Source organism: Genypterus blacodes, unplaced genomic scaffold, assembly GCF_046128005.1.
Source record: "Genypterus blacodes isolate CSIRO-AG114 ecotype Tasmania unplaced genomic scaffold, CSIRO-AGI_Gbla_v1 ptg000154l_1, whole genome shotgun sequence".
Lineage (NCBI taxonomy): Eukaryota > Metazoa > Chordata > Actinopteri > Ophidiiformes > Ophidiidae > Genypterus > Genypterus blacodes.
The window spans coordinates 1,619,540-1,641,926 of record NW_027466956.1 but is presented as its reverse complement, the minus strand read 5'-3'; the positions used below and the strand labels follow the sequence as shown (position 1 = coordinate 1,641,926).

At 42.8% G+C, this 22,387-nt stretch overlaps 1 protein-coding gene across 1 annotated transcript in view; it reads right to left on the bottom strand.

Annotated features, from left to right (window-relative positions):
* The window catches only part of prkd1 (protein kinase D1), a 75,766-nt gene that overhangs the window by 25,669 nt on the left and 27,710 nt on the right, over positions 1-22,387 (bottom strand). The window contains exons 3-15 of the mRNA XM_076165981.1: positions 19,758-19,889; positions 17,544-17,713; positions 17,415-17,438; positions 17,119-17,326; positions 16,021-16,098; positions 15,656-15,833; positions 15,418-15,541; positions 14,475-14,552; positions 11,795-11,962; positions 11,327-11,438; positions 4,448-4,500; positions 2,296-2,368; positions 1,394-1,500 (exon numbers count right to left, since the gene is read on the bottom strand). Coding sequence (XP_076022096.1) covers positions 1,394-1,500; positions 2,296-2,368; positions 4,448-4,500; positions 11,327-11,438; positions 11,795-11,962; positions 14,475-14,552; positions 15,418-15,541; positions 15,656-15,833; positions 16,021-16,098; positions 17,119-17,326; positions 17,415-17,438; positions 17,544-17,713; positions 19,758-19,889 — 1,505 coding nt within the window. The remainder of the gene's footprint in view (positions 1-1,393; positions 1,501-2,295; positions 2,369-4,447; positions 4,501-11,326; positions 11,439-11,794; positions 11,963-14,474; positions 14,553-15,417; positions 15,542-15,655; positions 15,834-16,020; positions 16,099-17,118; positions 17,327-17,414; positions 17,439-17,543; positions 17,714-19,757; positions 19,890-22,387) is intronic.

Here is a 22,387-nt window from a genome sequence, read left to right as displayed (position 1 = left end):
AGCACTATCACAATTTGAGTCCGGTCCGGTCAATCACGAAGGTAATGTGGGTAGATCGCATAGCATTGAAAAAAAATGTTAGCCTATCGTTAAAAGAGCGCCACCACCGGCCACTTGACCTTCCATCATTCACAGTATCGCGCACTCGGTGGTGCCGGCGCAATCGGTGGTGCCGGCTCAATCGGTGGTGCCGGCGCGGCACACAACGTCAGCTTGATAGCTCTGCATAGCTCTGCCTCTCAATAGTGCGTATCCAATCAAAAGACGTGCATGTGCTGACGTTATCGTACGCCTGCTAGCGGGCCTGTACTAGCTAACTCGAAATCTGATTGGTTAACGCCACAGTTTCGTTTGCATTGACTTTAAGCTACAGGCGGCCGCACTGTTGATTTTGAAGGCCTAAGGGCAGATTTCATGGAACCTGGCAACACATTAAGGCTGAAATATGATTGGATAAAAGTGCTAACATAAAGCCCAGCCCCCTCCAAATCCTCTTCTAAGGCTGGAAGCAGCGCAACTAAGACGGAAGCTATGAAATGAAGAGAATAAACTATGGGGAATAATTTAATACATATTTGTGAAAAAAATATATCAAAATTAAATTTATATTCTGATGATGTTTAGGCCAGTGGAGAAGGCCTTGCTGGCCCTGACGACCCGCCACTGCTTAAAGGGGATTTTAATCACAACTGAGTGTAATTTCAATAAAACTCAAATTAAATTGTTACTAAAAGTAACCTAGTCGGGGGCCCATAACTATTAGTTCAGTGGCTTGAAGCTGTTGGTTGTGTGGGTCAGACAACAAAACAAAAACTTGGAAAAGGGATTTTATCCCATAAGTGTGCTGGCAATTTGTTGTCTGAATCATAGTTGTCAAGTACATCCATGATATATGGTTGTCAGCCTGATTGAATCACCAATCAATACATGTACTCTCACATAGGCATGTTCATCCACACACACACTTACATTTCACAAATTGACATATACGGAGGTCACACGCAGGTGGCAGATTAATGAACGTGACATCGTCGCCAGGAAAGTTTCAGTTTTGCCTTGTTCTGAGAGCAGCTCGGTTAAAAAAGAAGAAAGAGTGTATAAATAAGCTTCTTCTGTGTGAGCGTGTGCGTGATTTTTTTGCATCACGCAACAATACAAGCCAGCATACCTGTGTATGCGTGTTTATGTGCCTGCACGCTTGTGCCTGTGTGCGCGTGCCTGCACGCATGTGTGTACGTGCTGCATGCATGTTGGAACAGCTGAGCAGTGCTGCAATATTATAACATGTCACACCCCTACAGTGTTGCTACGTTAATTAAGCTATTACCAGTTTTCGCAGCAAGAACTCTCACTCATTGCCAACAGGTGTATGTGTCTATGTCTGTGTGTGTACCTGCAGGATGGCCACCTCGTTGCGCAGTTGGCTTTCCTGTTTGGTGGGGAAACGAAGTTTATCAATGATCTTGATGGCAACATCTCGACCAGATTTCCTGTGTTTGCCTGCACACACCCACACCCACACACACACACACACACACACACACACACACACAGTATATTCACAATTATGTTTAATTTAATGTCACCTGGTTAAGCATGTATAAACAGCTACAAGCCCCCACAAGCTGACTGAATGAATTTGTGTTCATCTTTGCAGCACTAGCAAAGTTAATCCCTCCAGTTTTCCGCAATTCTGTGATTGCAGAATTCAATGCAAATCAACAAAACGCTGCATTTTTCACAAAGCTGCATGATTTCCAATTTTACAGCATAATAATCACATATCACTCTATTTCAACACAAACATTTAACAAAAAAATGTAAAGATTATTAAAATTTTGCATTTACATTCCTGTTTTCATTTACATTGCCTGCTGGTTCCATTTACTGTAGCTCATAAGCATTAAAAACATTTCATAACCGAGCGACATGTAGATGTCCGGTATGAAGGAAGATGCAGGCAGTGGACTGTGACTGAACAAGTGGGTAAGATGACAGCAGCAGCAGAACCATATACAGTATGGACTGGATGGTGAAATGTATTATCTGTGCTTAAATATCTGGCTTTGGTAAACATTGCCTTATCAATGGAACAAGTAAGAATTGTTCATCAAAAAAAGATAACTAGATGATGATAACATGTTAATGAGGTGTCCACAATTGAAGTCGCTTGTGACAGGAGAAAATAATGATTGTTTAATAAAATGATGCAATTTGCCGCAAAATTGTCAAATCAAAATCAGTGACTTTGATAGTCCCTTTGGGACTGGTTAATGCATCCTTGTGGTGTCTCACCTCCATAGACGATTCCAAACTGTCCTGAGCCAAGCACTTCATCAGGGAAGATCTGATAGACAGAGTTAATATCCTGGAAAAACAACACAAATCACTCAAAATCACTCAGTGTACATTACTGTGTGGCTTGTTTTCTCACAATGCTTACAATTTGAGCTTCTTGGCACACATAAACAGTTTTGAGGCTAAGAGGCACACAGAGTTTTTTGGTGGTTTTCCAGGAGGTTCTGTGGATCTTAAAGCTTATAGGAGTCCCTGAATCTGTATGTAAATGAGGGTTCAAGGCGTTATTGAGAAGGTTTAAGGCATCATTGATGGAGACATGCTTTTTTCAGTTTTTGTGGACTATTTAGTTTGATCTATAATGGCAATAAAATTATGTAGAAATAATAAACATTGTCCGACCTAGCAAGAGTTAATGTATACGTTACTGTCATGCATCCAAATTGTGCCCAATCAGCAGAAAGAATATGTCCAAGAAAAGAGGCACTGTGAGCTCAGGTAAAGCAACTTTATTTATTTTATATATCACATTTCATACGCAAGGGAGATCCAATGTGCTTTTTATTGGAGTTTCTTCTTTTTCATTTTGAAAACTGCAGTGATACTTTATTATTATAAATAAACATGCTCATCAATTGAATACCCATTTTAAAGAAGCAGCACATACTTGAAGCCTTTAAAACAGTACTCTTAGCCAGCCCTTCTGCTCATCAATTACTTTAATACTGATTGCTTGAATAAAATGTTGCTATAAAAATAAAACTGAACTATAATGTATGTGCTGCAATAAAAGAACAACAACTGCCAGATGGAGTTACACGAGATTGGTCTTTCTATGCTAGGCTAGGAACTAATCAATCAAAAGATGTAGATTTGAGTGTCCAAATAACCTGATTACTAAATGAGGAAGCTACAGCAGGTGGGGAGATGCTGTGTTCATTCAAAGCATGATTTAAAATATTTCCTGTCTGAAAACCCCCTGCTGTGTGTTAATCACCACAATAGCAGGAGTTTTTGGTGTGCATGTTTCTCAATGCCGTCACTGATCTGCCACAGCTTTGACACCAAAACTGGAAAATATTTTCTTGTTATGTTAGCGGACAGCCCAATATCACACCTTAATAAAGAGGACAGAAATACAATATACCTCCTCTGCTACCTAATTATCATCTGTCGCTATGGCAACCGTTTGCCTGAGAGGGTAATCACAGTAATCTCCATTTGAGGTGCTTGAAGATAAGCTCACCTTGGAGACGGTGAGGTGCGATGTGAGTCTAATTTATGCTGTGAAATGGGTGTACATGTTCTGTACTCGAGTGCATTTGCATGAATGTAAATCTCATGCTACAACTAAGTGCATGCTATCAGGAAAGATTGGAGACAGGAGCTGTTACATTAAAACTCTTCGGTGTTTGGTGCCATCAGTGTAAACAAGACAATATGTCAAAAGACACACTTTATGAATTTCCACTGATGACACATACAGACAAGCAAATATTAACTGTGGAACTTGAATGGTATTAGACCGCAAATCCAATGTTTTACATTGTTACATTGTTTTACATTAAAGTAAGGGTGTCAATGTTCTACTTTCATTGTTTTGCTATAACTTAAGTGGATCCAAGTGAATTGCAACCAAAAGCCTCAATAGCCGTATGGGGTCATAATGCATAACCCTTGTTTCACAATGCCTGCGTAGGCACTGCTGAAGTGGCGCTGATGCAAACTGCTACTGCTGGAACATCTTTGTCTTTCGCCTTAGCAACAGAGCTGACAATGGGAAGAGATGATACCCAGTGGTGCAAATACAGCAAACTTTAAAATTCAGTTACGCTCATGCTATGCTTGTGGGATACTTTGCCATTCCTTTGCCATTCTGAGGTGTGATGGTGTAAACTGAGCAGAGAACAAAAAAGCGAGATGCTGCCTAGGCTTCACCACCACATATGCAGGCAGTGTGAAATGAGCCTAAGGCTGCTAGAGTAAAGCAAAAAAAGCTTTACCTTTATTCATCTTTGTATGTTTGCGTGCGTGCGTGCGTGCGTGCGTGCGTGCGTGCGTGCGTGCGTGCGTGCGTGCGTGCGTGCGTGCGTGCGTGCGTGCGTGCGTGCGTGCGTGCGTGCGTGCGTGCGTGCGTGCGTGTTCTCACCACGTTCTCCTGTATCTGGCAGTTGGACACAGAGATACTGATGGAAACTTCTTCTGTTGGCACATACACAAAAACAAAATGAATGAATGAATAAAGAATGAATGAATAAAAACATACAATATCAACATACAATATGACATTACATTTTTCAGGATTAAGCAATAAAGTCTAATAAGTTTAATAATAACCCAGAAGACCGGCCACCAAACAGACAGTAAACGTGGCATGCAGCAGAGTAATACAAGTGACGATATACAAACCCCAATTCCCAAAAAGTTGCCCAGAAGTCTACAGAGGTTGAAAACTTTTGCCATAGTTGCCCCAAATGCCAAATCACAGCTCCAAAACCCACCTTTAGGAACCCCCTAATACCCTTACCCAATGTTCCCTCTAATGTTTCATGTGTCTGGGCATACACACAAGCTCACTGAGCACACTGAGGACCACTGTGAGCAACATGAGATGGGGGTCCATCAATCCCATTGTACGGGAGCACATGGAAACAGCTCAGCGCCAACAGCAAACCTCCTACAACCGCCCAGGAAAGCTCAGAGAGTTCAAACTAGGAGATTGCGTGCTGGTACTGGTCCCGACGGTTCAGTGTAAGTTCTTGGCCACCTGGCAGGGCCTGTATGAAGTTACTGAGCGGGTGGGAGAGGTGAACTACAAGGCAACCTGGACAGAGGAAGCCAGAAAAAATTACTATGTTAACCTGTTGAAGAAATGGCAGGCCAGGGAAGCTATGTTCAGTTGTCTTCCCCCCAGGGAATCCCAATCTACCCACAGAGACAATGTACCGGACTTGGCGCTGCATCAACAGCAACAGGCGCACAAACTTGTGGATCGGAACCAGGACATCTTCTCCTCCACTCCAGGACAGACCCGGGTGGTTCAACATGAAATCCGCACCCTACCTGCCTGGAAGGTAGCCATACAAGCAGAGGTAAAGAAAATGTTGCAACTTGGGGTTATTGAGGAGTCCCAGAGTCTGTGGTCAATCCCGATTGTGTTAGTGCCCAAATCAGATGGAACAATATGATTCTGTAATGACTATAGGAAGTTAAATGAGGTGTCAGAGTTTTATTCCTACCCAATACCCCGAGTAGATGACTTAATTGATAGCCTAGGACATGGTCGATTTATAACCACACAAGATCTCACCAAAGGATGCTGGCAGGTACCCTTGACTCCAGCCTCCAAGGAGAAGATGGCATTCGCCACCCCAGATGGTCTCTTCCAGTACACCATGCTCCCGTTTGGCCTCCATGTTCCAACGCATGTTGGATCGAGTTCTCAAACCCCATAAAAAGTATGCCACTGGTTATTTGGATGATGTCGTCATCCAAAGTCCTGAATGGGAAAGCCACTTACCCAGGGTGCTGAGTGTACTAAGTTCTCTCTGGTAGGCTGGACTCACAGCAAACCCCAAGAAGTTGAGACCAACTACCTCGGGTACACCATCCGACGTGGGCTGGTTAAACCCCAGAAGGTGAAACTACGGGCTGTACAATACTGGCTAAAGTCGCTCACCAAGAGACGGATGAGATCCTTTCTCGGCCTAGCTAATTATTACCGGAGGTTTGTTGCAGGTTTTGCCGTCTTGGCTGCACCAGTAACGGAACTGACCACCAAGAAGCATTCCAGGATGGTGAAATGGAATTCGGGAACAGAAGAGGCATTCAACAACCTCAAACGGGCGCTGTGTTCCAGACCAGTTCTGATGGCCCCGGACTTCGTAAAAAGTTCATTGTACAGACCGATGCCTCAGAAGGGGGGCTGGGCGCGCTGCACTCCCAGGCCAATGGAGGTGAGGAACACCCAATTATTTGCCTGAGCCGAAAAATGCTTCCTGGGGAGAGGAACTATTCAACTGTGGAAGAGGAGTCTCTAGCGGTGAAATGGGCTCTCCCGACACTGCGTTACTGTCTCCTCGGCCGACAGTTCACTCCGGTGAAGGACCATGCCCCTTTACAATGGACGGCCAGAAATAAAGAAACCAACAGTAGAATGACCAGATGGTTTTTGAGCCTTTAATTTTTCGATTATTCACAGATCTGGCCAGCACCATGGGACTTGCTGATGCTCTCTCCGGACGGGATGCCCTCTACACCGCCGTTACCCTGCCAAGAGTCAGGTCTGAGAGAGGGGAAGTGTGACACCATGAGAGGCCTGGATGGGAAATATGTCCCCCTCTGCTGGTGGCACTCAAGACTATAAAACCTAAAATGGCCAACGTAAAAAGACTACAAAGATGGGGTACAAGGTGACACACCTGTTGGACATCAGGGTGGTAATCACCAGGCCTATATATGAAGACAGACAGCAGAGAATCAAAGCCCGTTCCATGCTGGAAGGAGGGATCTGGGCTGAAGCTACAGTCTGGTGATACTTTGGTGAAACCCTGTTACGTTTTTTTGAAGAGTTGCTGAAGAGACTTATGTTTTACCTTTCTTTTTAGACAAGGACATTTAATGTTGAACTTGTTGGATCAAACCGTGTGGAAAACCTTGGAACTTTTGGTTGATACTTTTGTGTTTTTGGAGAGATTTATGTTTTTGCCTTTTTGAACAAACATTTTGTTAAACCTTTTGGATAAAGCTGTGTGGAAATTAAATCCCTGACATCCGGAGGAAAAGCCTCATGATCTCACAGCATGTATTCACTGAGATGATGATTGATGATTGAAGTATACTACAGTATATAGAATGGCATCACGTAAAGGATTGACAAGAGCAACCGGGGGGGTTGGAACTCGTGTGCGTCTCCCCACATAGAAATGGCCATTAAGAGGTGAGCAGATGCTTTTTTCACTAGTATAGTATTCTGTGTGAGGGGGCTGCCTGGAGGTCCGTCGCCTGGTTGCTAAGTTCAGTAGACTTACACTCACAAAAAGAATCTGGCTTAGGGGAGGGAGACTGAAGAGAGAAGGCGTGTGTGTGCGTGTATCTGTGTGTGAGATTTGCGCAATAAATCTGGGAAGTCCCAGTCGTCTTTAACCCGAGGACGTACACTAGTCAAGAGATGAGACTTTAAACTTAGATTTGAAACTGTTTATTCATGGGATCTTGAATGATTTCGACCAGGGTGTCGAGAAACGTTCCATAAATGTCAACTTGGAACGAAGATGAAAATATTTCTTATTTGCCGTCTAACTTAAGGAGCTCAGAAGCACTGGAAGAACTAACAAGAGACTTTTCTAGTATAAACCAATATAGGAGCACTATGTGGCTCACTATGAGGAAAGGAGCAGATTAGCTGGCTCACAGCAAGACCAAGGAAAAAACTACATTGCAGTTTCTCTATGAGCGGATCCGATTAATCAACAGTATTAAATATATAACAATGATATATAACAACTCGTCTGGAGGAGAGATAGTGAAGAAGTACTGTAGGTAAATTAAAATCAATCAACCGAGAATTCAACAGAAGAAAAACATTTAAGTGTAGTTACTGAATTAAACTACAGTAATTAGAGCATTTTAGATGTGTTGATTTGCTATATTTCTGCATAATTGAAATTGACTGGTCAAATGCACTGAAGTGATTTTCAGAAATCTAAAAGTTGATGATGCTACAGCATTACATGTGTATTGAAGAATTAGAGATCAATAAGAGGAAATAATTGATGATGCATGAGCGGTCCCGTTAAAGTACTTCGAGCTACAGTGTTGTCTTCCAAAATCTCGGAGAGAGGTAGAGACACACACCAGGACATTTGTTACACAATCACACCTTGCTCACTCCTCAATAAGACCCAACCAAAATTATAAGTTCAGAGATACATAGGTCAGAGTAAACAACTTATTTGGACAAAAAGAGAGGGGTGAATTCAAAAGAACAAAAATCTTAGAAATATTACAGTTGCCGTACAAGCTGTTTATTGTTACAATTGCTGTCCCTTTCATATTTAAGTTGACAATAGCATTGTGTGTGTGTGTGTGTGTTTGTGCACAAGTGTTGGCAGCGCAGTTGACAGTTTGAATGCATGTGTGCAGTGAGGAAGGGTGTGGTCCCTGTGTGCAGTGTTGTTTTGTGCTGCGTATTCACTCAGTGTGTTGAGACAGAGGTGCACAGATTGGTGTCCTGCTCACGACTGAGACGTGGGAGGGGCGTATGACTTGTTCTCACACATTCGGCCCTGCTAAAAAGAGAAGCAGACAGGTAAACCTGCTCCTCCTCATCCTCATTCTGTACATAAACTGAGAGCTGCAATACAGTATTGGCATTTATTGTTGGATTATCTGATGAAATGTATTATCAGATGCTGCATTCATAATACGGGCCTAAGAAAAGGTGACTTAGGACATACAACAACTATAACTTGTGCTTGGAACATGTATGTTGCTCAACTTAGTTATTAAGACTTAATTGAAATATATTGCTGTTCTGAAACTATGCAATTGAGCCCTTCCAGGTATAAAAACATCAAAAGAAAATATTCTAATTGTTGATAAGTACAGCAGAAATGGACTGATACCGTTAAAAAGACATGAAAACAAGAAAACATCTGAAAAATGGAAGAAGCGAACTAAAAACCTCCAGTACTTGAGCTGAAGGCACATTTAATGTCAACGCATGTGAAGAGATGCAACTCATAATAAAAGACTACGAACCATCAGACAAAAGCAAGAAAAGACAACAAAAGCGAGAGAGAGAGAGAGAGAGAAAGGGGAAGAAATAATAAAACTGTTCAAAGATGAAGGCACTAACTACAGGAACAGGCTGAGAGAAATACAAAGTAATTTAAGAGGTAAAAAGGTTAGAGCAGAGAGGAAGCAGACAGAAAAACAGCTGGTGTCAATAGATGCTGCAGGAATATATCCAAATCTGGCAGGGGTTGTTCAAATTTCATCAGACAAAAAGCTTCCAATAGAGAAAGGAAGGTACAGAGGACAGACCAAAAGTCTCAGATTGCTATGCAGAGAGAAACCAGGCTCTGAAAGATGAAGATGTATATTGGTTGAAGTTTGATCAATCAGGTGAAGAAAACCAGGAACAAACTAGGTATCAAGAGATAGAAGAAGAGGCAGAAATGGAAAGACGGCAAAGAGATATTGTGAGAGGGAAAGAAAGGACACAGTATGTGAAAAAGCAGGCCAAAGTAGGAAGTGAAGCTAGAGTAAACTACACTGAAGGACCTCTGGAAGTAGAACAGAGAGATATTGTGGCAGGAAGTCTTACATTTGCTGCAGGAAGCCAACAGGGAGCGATAGAGAAAGATTATGACCTTAGATGCAGACCTGCAATATCCAATATTGATAAAGGGGGCACAGGGACAGTATATCCCTTGGCAACCCTAACCCTTGAGGGGTTGATTGCTCTACTTCCTAAAGTCCAAGAGGGGGCCAGCAAATGGATAAAAGTATTCGAGGAAGAGACAATGGGCAACATATTGGCACTTGGCGACATCAAGGCACTGTGAGCACGAACCATGGGGGTGCCAACAATGGAAATTGTCTTGCGCATAAGTGTTGCTGACTGGATGATTAATCCATTAGCCGATGGAACTGAATACAATGGAAGCAGGAAACTGAGGAGGAAGCTGAGAGAAGCCCTCTACAAACCACACTGTTAAGAACATCAGTGATCAAGGCCATGCCAAGCCCAGTAAAAAGCAGATTGGAGGACGTTGTGAGACTGACATCAAAGCCACACAGAGAGTTCTGTGACCATGTCATACACAGTGGTGCCATTAGGGGGGGCTTCCCATCACTCACACTATCGCGCAGTCGGCGTTTGCCGGCGGGTGCGCGATAGTCTGCCGGCGCACTCAGCGGCGCATTCAGCGGTGCATTCAGCGGCGCTTCAGCGGCGCACCCACCGATGCACTCATCGATGCACTCACCGGTGAACACACTCACCGCAGCCGGCACAATTACCGCTTTACAGCCCCCCCCCTCCCCCTGATTTTAAGGTCTTACTTTTTACCCAAAAGATACTACATGGCTTAGCTCAAGTGTATCTTTCTGACCCTATCGCCACATACGTTCCGGTGCGATCCTTAAGATCTGAGCAGGCAGGCCTGCTTGTCATCCCGAAGGTCAAGACAAAGACTTTTGTAAAAAGAGCATTTTCGTACTGTGCTCCTTTTCTCTGGAATGCACTTCCTGCACTCGTTAAAAAGGCAGGCTCCCTAGAAATGTTTAAATCCTTGACTTTCAGCTCCGTGGCTTCTGGGCTGTCTCAGCGAGAGACGGCTGCTTTCCCAGATGGACGCTCGGGTGCTCCACCTTCAGGACTTTGCGGCTGTCTTTCCTTTTTCCTCTGTCTTGCATGCTATTTCCTAAAGCATGGTGTTTTGTGTGTATTGCCTTGCATGCCTTTTTTGTACCTCTGTATAATCCCACTGGTAGTTCCTATTGAACACCCAGCTGTTCGTGGAGAGGGAATCTCTCCACAAACTCTCTGGTTGCAAGATGTATAAGTGGATGTCATCAGCATATAATGAATGTTTATATGCCCCTGAAAAGCAAAAAATGGAATAGGGAACTGATAGATTAAGAAGTTATCAGTGCATACTGGGTGAGTATCCTTTACTCGAATGCACAGGCCTGTGTTTAAACATGATTCAGAGACACTGTCACAAAATTATTGTCGAAGTCTGCAATGAAAGTAGTAACTGCTGGTTTCCATTTGTACTTTTCATATTACAATATATATTTGTCCCCTGTATAGTGTATGACTATAGTATTAAGTATTATTACACCCTTCAAATGAGCTTTTAACACTTCCCATACCTGTTTCTGAGTTCTGATTTGTTTGTAGCTACATATGTAATAACCTAAAAGTTGTTCAATATTCATGCACCACATGAATGAGCACTCTCCCCTAGTACCCGCCCACAGCTTAAATGAAATGAAATAACTTTCAGAATCTTACTGTGTCCGCTACGGTGTGAGCTGTGAGAAATTCCTGTAGAGACGGCTGGCATCAGAGCGTGCTGGAGTGCCATCTCCCACATCCGAGCCACATCCAGCCCCACCCCACTCACCTGACACCAGCAGGAAAAAACAGTCAGTAAAGCTGGAATCTATCCCATTGAAAACAACTAAAATTAATCCCATTGTGCAAAACCTAAACCAATTAGAAAACACTGTACAAACAGCCAGCAAAGAAGCAAAATTGGTTAGTAAGCAGGTCAAGAAACATGACAAGCAGGTCAAGAAACATGACAACCAGTCCTGCCCCACCAAAAACAGTTCTGACTTCAAAACATCATCCAGTCATCCAACCATGTAAAAATGGCAAACAGAACAGAAGATACAGTGTATAGAGATAAAAGTATGGTGATGATCTGGAGAATAGCCATTTTTTCTACAGGAAATGTGCATGAGAAATGTATCTCACCAAAACACTGCTGCTTGACATTGAAGCGTCAGCTCTCTGCAGGTTTTCTCCAACATAATAAACCAAGGAGACTGTGGCGATCTCAAAGCAGTGAGGATTGGCTCCATCAGGAAGCACAGACAAGGTCTGGGCAGCTTCCAAAGACAAGATCTCTGACAGTGGGATTTCCTGAAATGAAGGCAGAGAGGGAAGGAGAGAAATAGGAGAATAAAGGGGAGAACAGCTTGCATATTTGAGTAAAGTAGATCTCTGACAAAGGATATGCTACCCAGAGGATGAAAAAGTCAAGACGAGTTAAGGTCGTCCTGACAGTATGCTTCATCTGGTGAACATCCAGGGAATGGACATTGAGATGTAAAATCCCGGGTGGTACCTGGGTGTTCACCTGAACGACAAACTGAACTGGTCAGACAACTGCACTGCTCTCTACAAGAAAGGACAGAGCACACTCTTTCTACTCAGGAGACTCCGGTCTTTTGGAGTGGAGTGAGTTCTCCTGAAGTCGGCTGTAGCAGTGGCATCTCAGCCACTGATAGGAAGAAACTGAACACACTGGGGAAGAAGGCCAGCTCTGTCCTGGGCTGCCCTCTGGACTCTGTGGAGGTGGTGGGGGACAGGAGGATGATGGCCCAGCCGTCATCTTTGTTGGACAACTTGTCCCATCCCTTACAGGAGTTTCTGGCACCGCTGCACAGCTCGTTCAGTGAATGGCTGCTTCACCCGCGGTCTTTCCTTTCTGCAGCAGTCAGACTATTCGGCACCTCTCCCATTAAACCCCGTCTAGTGATCACAGTTTGCAATATCACAGATGTGCAATATGTAACATATTCATTTATTCAGTCATTCATCCACTCATCGAATTTGCAATAGAAAAAAGAAAATGTTGTACTTAGCTGTATTAATTGGCTCTTTACTTTTGTTAGGCTCTTATTTTATCTTCATGCCTTTTATTGCTTTGCACTATCCTCGTTGCTGCTGTAAAGTGAATTTCCTGGTTGTGGGACGAGTAAAGGATTATCGTATTTTATGGTCTTGTTCTGGAGGAATGGTGGGGGAGGGGAGTCAGCTGGGCTGGAGGGTTGAGGCGGGGTTGATGGCTGAAGAGCTGGGGGAGGAGTGGACAGTGGGCCTTGCATCAAATCTATTAAAAAACAGGTTCAAAGTGTTGGGCCAGTCCAGGTCCCCTCCTGCTGCTGTCTGGCAACCAGTCTGTAGCCAGTGATGGTCCTCATGCCGCTCCACACCTCCCTCAGGTTGTTTTGCTGGAGTTTTTCGCTCCAGCCCCCTCCTGTAGCTGTCCTTGCCCTGTTGTATCTTCTGCTTCGGCAGCCTCTGGACGCGCTTCATCTCCTCTCTGTCACCGACTCGGAAGGCTCTCTTCTCCTTATTTTAGAGGGCCCTGATGTCTCTGGTCACCCAAGGTTTGTTGTTGGGGAAGCAGCGTACAGTCTCTTTGGGAACAATACTGTCCACACAGAATGTACTCTGTTACACAGTCCATGTGATCATTAATGTTGTCTCCATTACAGAGCACATCCCAGTCAGTAACCTCAAAGCAGCCCTGCAAAGCCTCATCAGCCTCCTGTGACCATCTCCTCACAGTTCTGTTAGTCACAGGCTGCCGTTGGACAAGAGGCTTGTACTGGGGCTGCAGGTGGATAGGGTTGCGATCCGACCTTCCCAGTGGAGGAATGGCCACGGAGCTGAATGCCTCCTTAACATTGGCATACACAGGTCTAGTGTTTTGTTGTCTCTGGTTGGACAGCCCACAAACTGCTTGAATGTAGGCAGTGTTGCTGCCAGAGAGACGTGATTAAAGATAAAAGTTTATTACCCGAGGAATTAAAGTCCCCAGATATCGCAAAGAACACGTCCAGGTGCCGGGTCTGGAGTCTGACGACGACTAAATGGATGACATCAGTCGCGAGCGCTCACTCATAAATACATATAGTAAAAAAGCTAAAAGCTAGAAAAGAGAGACAAAGCAACTGTTGCTGGCTGCCGCTTGCACAGCGCCGGAACTGGAAGAGTTTTTTGCCTGAATGTTGAATCCATCTTTTGCCACATTAAGATTTCACTTGTACCTTCAGTGAGCTGATCTTTTGGTGTTGTAAACCCAAAAGTAATTAGATTACTGATGAATGATTGAATTATTAATTGAAATATTAATTGAAACCCTTCTGCTATCTTTTTCCCTTTGTAGGAAGGGGTTGTGCTCCGAGCAACTTGAATTTGAACAAAGATATAAACTTGAATTAATATCACGTTTTGAAATCCCTGATAGCCAAATTGATCTTAATATGTTGTTGCACCTACACTTTTTTCCTACAGCTCCTATATCTGCCCTGGACACTGTGCTCTCAGTTTTTTCATATAGTGTTTCATGTAGTTTTTATAAATTTATGTGTGTATGATCTGAAAGTGTTTAAAAGTAATTTTGAGCACAGATGAAATGGTTTTGAGGCAACTGGTTGTTTTGCTAGTAGGGGTTTTGTGAATTTACAGTTAAAAGATTTGGTTTTGTGTTTAAAGACAGTTAGTTGCAGCTGATTTGTAGCAGCTAAGCTAAGATTTCTATAGCTGTTTTTAGTTTAAGTTTGTGTTTGACTGATTTCATTTCTAATAAACTGACACAATTTTTTGTTCATTGACCATGTTATTTTCCAGTAATATGTCTTACCTTGTAGTATTTACTCCCTGTGTCATTCTGAAACATTGTGATGCATTTACTATCCAGCCGCCAATAATGTCTTTTCCTCTGAAACACAGATTGACAGAAGGAAGAAAGGAGAGACAAAGGGGGGAGGAAGAGAATGTTAGTAGTAGCAGCAGTAATGAAAGTAGAGAGAGACAAAAATGACATTGGCAGAAAACGGCACTAAAATAGTGGGAAAACAGCATTTACAAGATTTTACATTCTCTATTTACAGTATTTTTGAGCTACAAGACTTTAATGAAGTCACATTTTCTATGTGAAAGTTCGTAAAGACAACAGGTAAAAAAAGCAACCAATTTCTTAACTATTATTAACAAATCATAAACACTAAAACAACTCAAGACCATTCAGATTCAGTTATGACAAATCTTGATGCCAGGGAAGGTAGCACAGTCTCCGGGATGAGGACTGGAAAGCATGTCATCCTCATACTTAAGTGTGCAGGAGTATCAATGAGGCGGAAAACCAATATATCACTACATCCTGCGTGTCTTATTCTAATAGCTACATTACAGACTAACTGAAACCAAAACAGCCGCTGTCGTTGCCCTGTAGTTGGGAGGCGTCCGAGCCACGGTGGATGAGCCAACTGCACAAGGTGATCAACGTCAAGCTCCACGTTGGCTGTTCACTACAATACAATATTTATCATTTTCGACACTGTCTAGTTTTCATTAACTATATTTCAGGGAATTCTCCTACTTAAAGTTTTTTTAAAAGCAGCATAAAAACAAACAGGTTATTCGACACACAAACACTGAAACACACAGACAAAATAACAAACGTGCAAAAGAGAACCAAAAGAGGTACTCAGACATATACTGTAGGCAGCAAACAGATAGTTTAGACAGAAAAAGACTTAACAAAAACGTGGACAAAAGGGTTAGACAGACAGCCAGAAAAGTACCAGTGTGTCCTTGCTGGTGTAGTGGACCATCCAGCCCTCCTTCATCACATTGCTGCTCTTCCTCTTGGTGTGTTTGATGGACTGGACAACCCGCATCAGAGGGATGTTATTACTGGTCGACGGGCTGCAGTGGGGCAACAAATGTCATCTCTCTGTGTGTGTGTGTGTGTGTGTGTGTGTGTGTGTGTGTGTGTGTGTGTGTGTGTGTGTGTGTGTGTGTGTGTGTGTGTGTATTTACCTGATAGCGCGGTTGGACTCGTCCAGGTCAGAGTCATGAAGGTCACAGAGGTCTCCCTGCCCTGTCTCCAGCAGGAGACCCCCATCTGCTGCCATCACCTCCTCCATGTCACCATCATTGTCATCAAGGCAACCTTCCACCATGATTACATCTGACTCTGCCCCTGGGCTCAAAAGGTCTGGGGATTCATACATTTGAATCATTTCATGTTTGCAACAACTGTGTATCAATGTGTGTGTGTGTGTGTGTGTGTGTGTGTGTGTTTGTGTGTGTGTGTGTGTGTGTGTGTATGTGCTTTTGTGTGTGTGTGTGTGTGTGTGTGTGTGTGTGTGTGTGTGTGTGTGTGTGTGTGTGTGGAAACTTGCCTCCGTTTCTGGAAACTTCTCCCAGACAGTTATTTGGCACTTTAGGAGCACATCGCTTATGGCAATTAAATTTGCAATCTGACGAAGCAAGAGAAAAGCAAAGAAATGAAAACAGTCATTTTGCTCCAAATAACACACTGTCAGTCATATTAAACACAACACAAAACACCTTTCAACACCAGGGTAACACCATCCAGGAAAAAACACCAGAGTCAACAAGAAATTCCTTACCCACATACCCACACTTGAAATCCGAGGCAATACAATTAGCTAATATGCTAATCCACAAAAAAGATTGATGTACAAAAATGTCAAAATGAGCATTCATGCAGCTCATGTACAAATTGCACCATTTTGTGTAACTATTACATTACGATCAATTGGCAGACGCTTTGATCCAAAGCGACTTACATTACCACCCTTCGCAGAGGGGGGAGCAATTAAGTTTTCGGTGCCTTGCTCAGGGGCACCTCGGCAGGGGCTTGAACCGGCGATTCTCCGGTTCCAAAGCGGAAGCACTACCCACTGAGCCACTGCCTCCCCTATGACAGAACAAAACAAAAAACTCCACAGTAGTTTAACTAACTTACTAACTCAACTAACTTGAAAATGACTTGGCGGTCGCTGTGCTCTTGCCTCTGTCTGCCATTGTGGATCAAAAATTTCACCAGAGTCTCAGCTGCATTGTATTATGGGTTTGACTTACTCCATAAGTCACCATGACATGCTGACTTAAAATTGTATTAAAATAAGGCATCTTAGTAGACAGTGTCTAAGAATTGGGACAGCCCTCGTGTCACGGGCGCTCATACGATGACTTATGAATTGAACATGTTCACCTCATGTCGGTTTGGGTTTCTCTTGGTGTCCTGGTTTCCTCCTAGGTAAATCAGAAACTCTAAATAGCCAATAGATGTAAATGTGAGTGTTTATGTTTTGCTGTGGGTTACACCTGTGATGGACTGGCGACCCATAAAGGGTATACCTTGCCTCCAGCCGAATAACGAATGGGATAGGCTTCAGTCTCTGTAAGATTGAGTACAAACTACTGTATAAAGAATGAATGGATGGATAGAAAGATGGATGTAAAATGATCACCTTTACACTGTAGCCCTTGTCTGAAAAGACCTTTCAGCAGCTTCTTGCAGTGCTGGCACACAGTGGGTCGGGTGTATGAGTGGATCAGGAAGGTGTGGGGAACTTTGACTTTAGACAGCAGGATCTTATCCAGTTCAATGGGACGACCGACATAAGACTGAGAGCTTGAACGCCGCTCCCGACTTCCAAAGTAATCTAATTGGTTCTTCTGGTAGGAGAGGAGGAGACAAAATGTGGAAGCTAAATATTGATATGTGTGTTTTCAGTTGAAGAAATGTAGATGTGTTTTAACTTACGTCCATGTTGGGACTGACTGGAGACTGGAGAGAAAGAAAAAAAGATAGTAAGACGGAAAGAAAATTTTTTATTTGTATTTATTTCCTGATTTTAAGTAGTTTGTTTTGAGCGTGTTAGTGTATACAGACCAGTAATGCTTCATCTGAGTAATTGGGGGGCGAGGGCTCAGCGGAGAGGGGGCGGGCCAAGTTGACCAGCCCCCCTGTAAGGGAGACGTTGGAGGGACGACGTCTCCTCAGACCGCTGCAGTTGTTTGGGATTTTAAAGGCACAACGCTTATGATAGTTCAGACCACATCCTAGGGAGAGAGAAAGAGGGAGAGAGTTACACATGCCTTACATGATGATGATCTGCTCTGCCACCTTGCACAAAGTTCCTCCCTTGTCAACTTTGTTGGTGGCTTAACAAGTGTGCAACCAATACCAGAATATTTGTATGTGACGTAAGCAAAAGCAATCTGCTTAAGTCCTTCACTGCGAAATGTGATCATATACTATAGTCAAAATTAGGTTAACGTGCACAACAGAAATATTGCTAAACAACCAATAATTCTTCTAATCCTATGAAAGCAGACTTAAGACCAATTTTGCTTCAATATGGTTGAGCACAGGGACAATGGCAGACAGTCCGCCTCGGTTCTGTGTGCCGGTGTCAGCGTGTGTTGGGGAGGAGGATGCTGCGCAAGCTACTTAGCATCATGAACAATGACTCTCACCCTCTCCACCAGGTGCTGGCCTCATACAAGAGCATCTTAGCATCAGTAATGTGAAGTAAGGAGGGACAGTGGGATCATAGGGACCCCCACCCCCCACCCCCCCTCCTCCTCACTGTCACTTTATATTATGTTGCACTACATGCTGCTGTATATCATAAATACAAACTTGTATGCTGTAGTCATATTGCCAGATGCACATCTGCACCTGTACCCTTGTCCTCCTCATGCATTTGTACTGTCATGTACTGTATTTGTACTGTCATGTACTGTATTTGTACTGTCATTTGAAATGTCATGTACTGTTCCCCAATTGTATGTACTTCGTACCCCTTATTGTGTGTACTTATTATGTTGTACCTAGTATCTGCATGCACTTTTTCTATATTGCACTTGTTTGGTGATTTCTCGTTCTGGTTTTATTCTGTACTGTAACTGTAACTGTTGCACAGTAATTTCCCTCGGGATAATAAACTTTCATCTTATCTTATCTAATCTTATATTATGCGCACAACTTCTGATTGTTTGTTATGGCAGGCCATTTTAACATTTAATAGCCAGACTGGATATGTATTGCAGACGTCCGTACTTCAATTCAGGTCAAAATGAAATTCAGATTTGCAGCACATCCAGTCTCGACACACACAAACACTTTAAATAGTAATTGTAGGAAAGGGAAATAAAAAATGCGGGTAGAGTCTGACTACCTCGCACAGCCTCTCTTCAAATTCAGCGTCCATGTTTATTTGCACAGAGAACCCTGCTGCACCCTCATACTTGCACACTTGAGAATGTGGAAAGTATAACCCTGGCTTAATCCAGAGGTTACTGGATAGGCTACATTTTGGTAACAGCTGGGTAGGCATGGTTTATACAGCACCCGCTGTCCAGCATTGTGGATAACTGGAGCACAGGGTTTTTCATTTGGGCAATCACACACATAGGATGACCCTGGTGGAATCAAGCTATGTTGCACAGAAAGCATTCATTGGTCATAAGTAGTGTTGTGTTCAAAATACTTCATCATGGCAGCAAGAAGGACATCAAGTTGAGAGAGATCTCACTAAAGCTGTTTAATTAGCAAAAGAGGTTAAAGTCGTGATACAGAGCAAAACTCAACTGAGGTCTCATGGTCTCAGCCCAGGTCTGAATGAGTCTCAGTGGTCCACAGACTGCAACCCAGTCCTGTTTACACCTCCACTCAATGAGCCCAGAACTCAGGATCTTCAAACTATTTCAACTGTTCTAATGTGGGTGGGTTTCTTCCTTTGTGTTGGTTGGAGGTCTGATCTTGTCAGTTATAGATCACCTTAGTTAGACCTTCCTGTTGACCGAATCTCTATCTCTGTGTCAGCAGACTTCTCTGTATCATAGTTAACCCATTCCCATAGATTACATCACAGTTATATGACAAGCACAGTTAAATGTAAATAAATATGATAAAACTCCTCAATAGTAGTTATGTTGCTGTTAACTGTCCACTATTGCTAACTGCTGCTGACAACTCCTTGCTTATGCAAAATCCTTACTTATGTTAAGTGCATCCTCATACATATGCTGCAGTACAGCATAAACAAGAAACTTCGATTTAGAGATTAACATACATGCAAGCATTCTTGATAACCCGTACCTTCACATTTGAGTCCCTGTCGTACGAGCCCCCACAGCATCTCTCCGCAGTGGTCGCAGAAGGCTGGTGCTCGGTATGAATGAACAAACAGACAGTGAGGACGGATCTGGAAGTCTTCTACAGTGGCTGACACTGCAGGAAACAAACCGAACACAAACGGAATATAAACTGATTGTTTGTATGGGCATGATGGTGGGTTTGCCACCAACATAAATATCAGATTTGGGTTGGTTTCAGGGAGTAAATCTGTGGGTTTGTTGGAAAATGCACCAACAAATTCTCACCCCATACAGTATATGAAAAAACCTTTAATTCATTGTAATCACAATCTTTAAAAACCTGCATTTAGCACAAAAATGTAGCTCAAAAATCACCCTTAACCCTCTGAACTCTACAGTTATATATTTAACTCAATTTTTCTTGTTTTGATTATTTCTCAGAAAGTTTCGGCCCCTCTGTTTGTCAAATAAGGGGGGCTAACATGCATGTGCTGCATGCTACCTCTGTGGCAAAGAGACTATGCACCAACTGGAAGCAGGCTTACCCAGTTAGGTGCTATGCATAGGAGGCTCATTGTAGGTGTGGGAAACTTAATATACCGTATCTTATTGTGCAAAATGTGTTGTATTGTAGAAATTTCCACAAATAGCCCTGCCCCTTTCTTCCTTTACTTCAACTTTTCTGTAAATATGAAAAGTTCTAAAGGATATGAGATTTCTTATCTTAAGCAAAATTAAATTATGATAACATTAGAATGGGCTAAATGCAGAGGCTTTCGTTGCTTTCATTGCACCACACAATGAAAATATAGGCTTCTTCATTTTTTATACTTATTGCAGTTCAATTAAATGTAAAGTGATAAAACAATCTATGCCTCCCACAAATAATATACAGTATTTGGTTCCAGACTTTATGAGGGTGTCTTCCTTTGTGTTGCATCTTAAGTGGAACATCTGGTATCCACCATCTGAACCATCATGTGATGAGTGAACACTTTCTACACCAAAATACAGAGAGACAAAGAGATAAACAGCAATACAGACTGAGAGATTAATGAATGGGTAGTTAGCGGGTATTTTGTAAATGTTTTGGAAAAATGAGTGGCGACAGATGGAGCCGCAGTTGACCAGCAGGCTTGGCAAGGCCTGATAGGTAGTTTGGGATATTGCACTCTTACTGATTTATTCTCTCTTTTTTCCCCTCTGTAGATCTGGATCTCTCGCTCACATTTTCACACAACCACACACACACACACACACACACACACACACACACACTGTATCGTGGCCCTCCAGCAGAATACAGCTCTGATTAGGCATTCTGCTGCAGGAAATTACCTCCATTTACTCAAATTATTGTTTATGCCTTTTGTTTGGAGGACCAACATACGTTTAGAAGTCTTAACAAGCTCCCAAACTGTTATTATATGCTTCAGAAAATGGGTTGTGTGTGTGTGTGTGTGTGTGTGTGTGTGTGTGTGTGTGTGTGTGTGTGTGTGCGTGCGTGCGTGCGTGTGTGCGTGCATGCGTGCGTGTGTGCGTGCGTGGGAGGGGGGTGTAGGGTGTCTCAGGGGGTTTTCTAGGTAGTCATGTCTGAATAGAGATACATGTTTATGTGTGTGTTGGAATTAGCACCATTGAGGAGTGCTTGCTGCTAGCTTGTTAACCCACAAACCCACAAACAAACATGTTGGTTGGAGAAACTGTAAACCAGCAGCCATCAGTCTGCTAACATAACCCTATTATGACCAGCTAATTATCTCAGTACTGACAGAATAACTCTGCAACAGTAAAATAAAATACAGAAAAGCAGATATAAATACATTTGTTTTGGCTAGCCAACTGAATGTTTTCATGACCACAGCAAAGTTCAAACATCACCCAAAAAAAATCTTACACATGTTACGCATGTTATAATGACCCATAAAATCATAACTCACCATCACATCCTTGATGTTGGAACATGGATGGAAAAAACAACACACATGTCGATACTGCCAACTGCTTGCTTACAATCTGCCATAAAGTCTCATAGTTCCTCTTGTCATATTTTGAAAACCAGCCCAACCTGAGGTGAAAACAGCCAGCGTGCATTATTGCAACCAAGCGGTGACTCACCTAAACTAAACACCTGGACAGAGAAGAACAGGTCGGCTGCCGATTTGCGGTGTGAATGCCTCTGTGGAGCGCCACTTCACCGAAGTCCACACACTGATTCTTGAGAGTCGGGACAAAACATGTCTCACATAGGCAAGTCTTATTTATATCAAAAATAAATAAATTAATAATGATTGACATACTCACAAAGTTAGATCTAAAGGAATTGTGAATACTGATGTTCTGTTTTCGCATAGATAATTACTTTTTTGAGGGATATTTGTTTAAATGTATGACCAGTGGTTAGACGGCCCATGTTATTTCTCTTGTCCTCAGCAAGAGGTCACAATATTCACCAGCCCCCAGAATCTTTAAAAACCTCTACAATTGTGAAAACATTTATATCAAATCAAACATAAGGGTTATGAATGTATTAAACAATGCATGCCATGAACATCTAAAAATATTTTCCATAGAAATCTGCCTATCAAAGTTGTGTCCTCTGTTTCCGTCAACTCCGTCAGATTTTGTCAT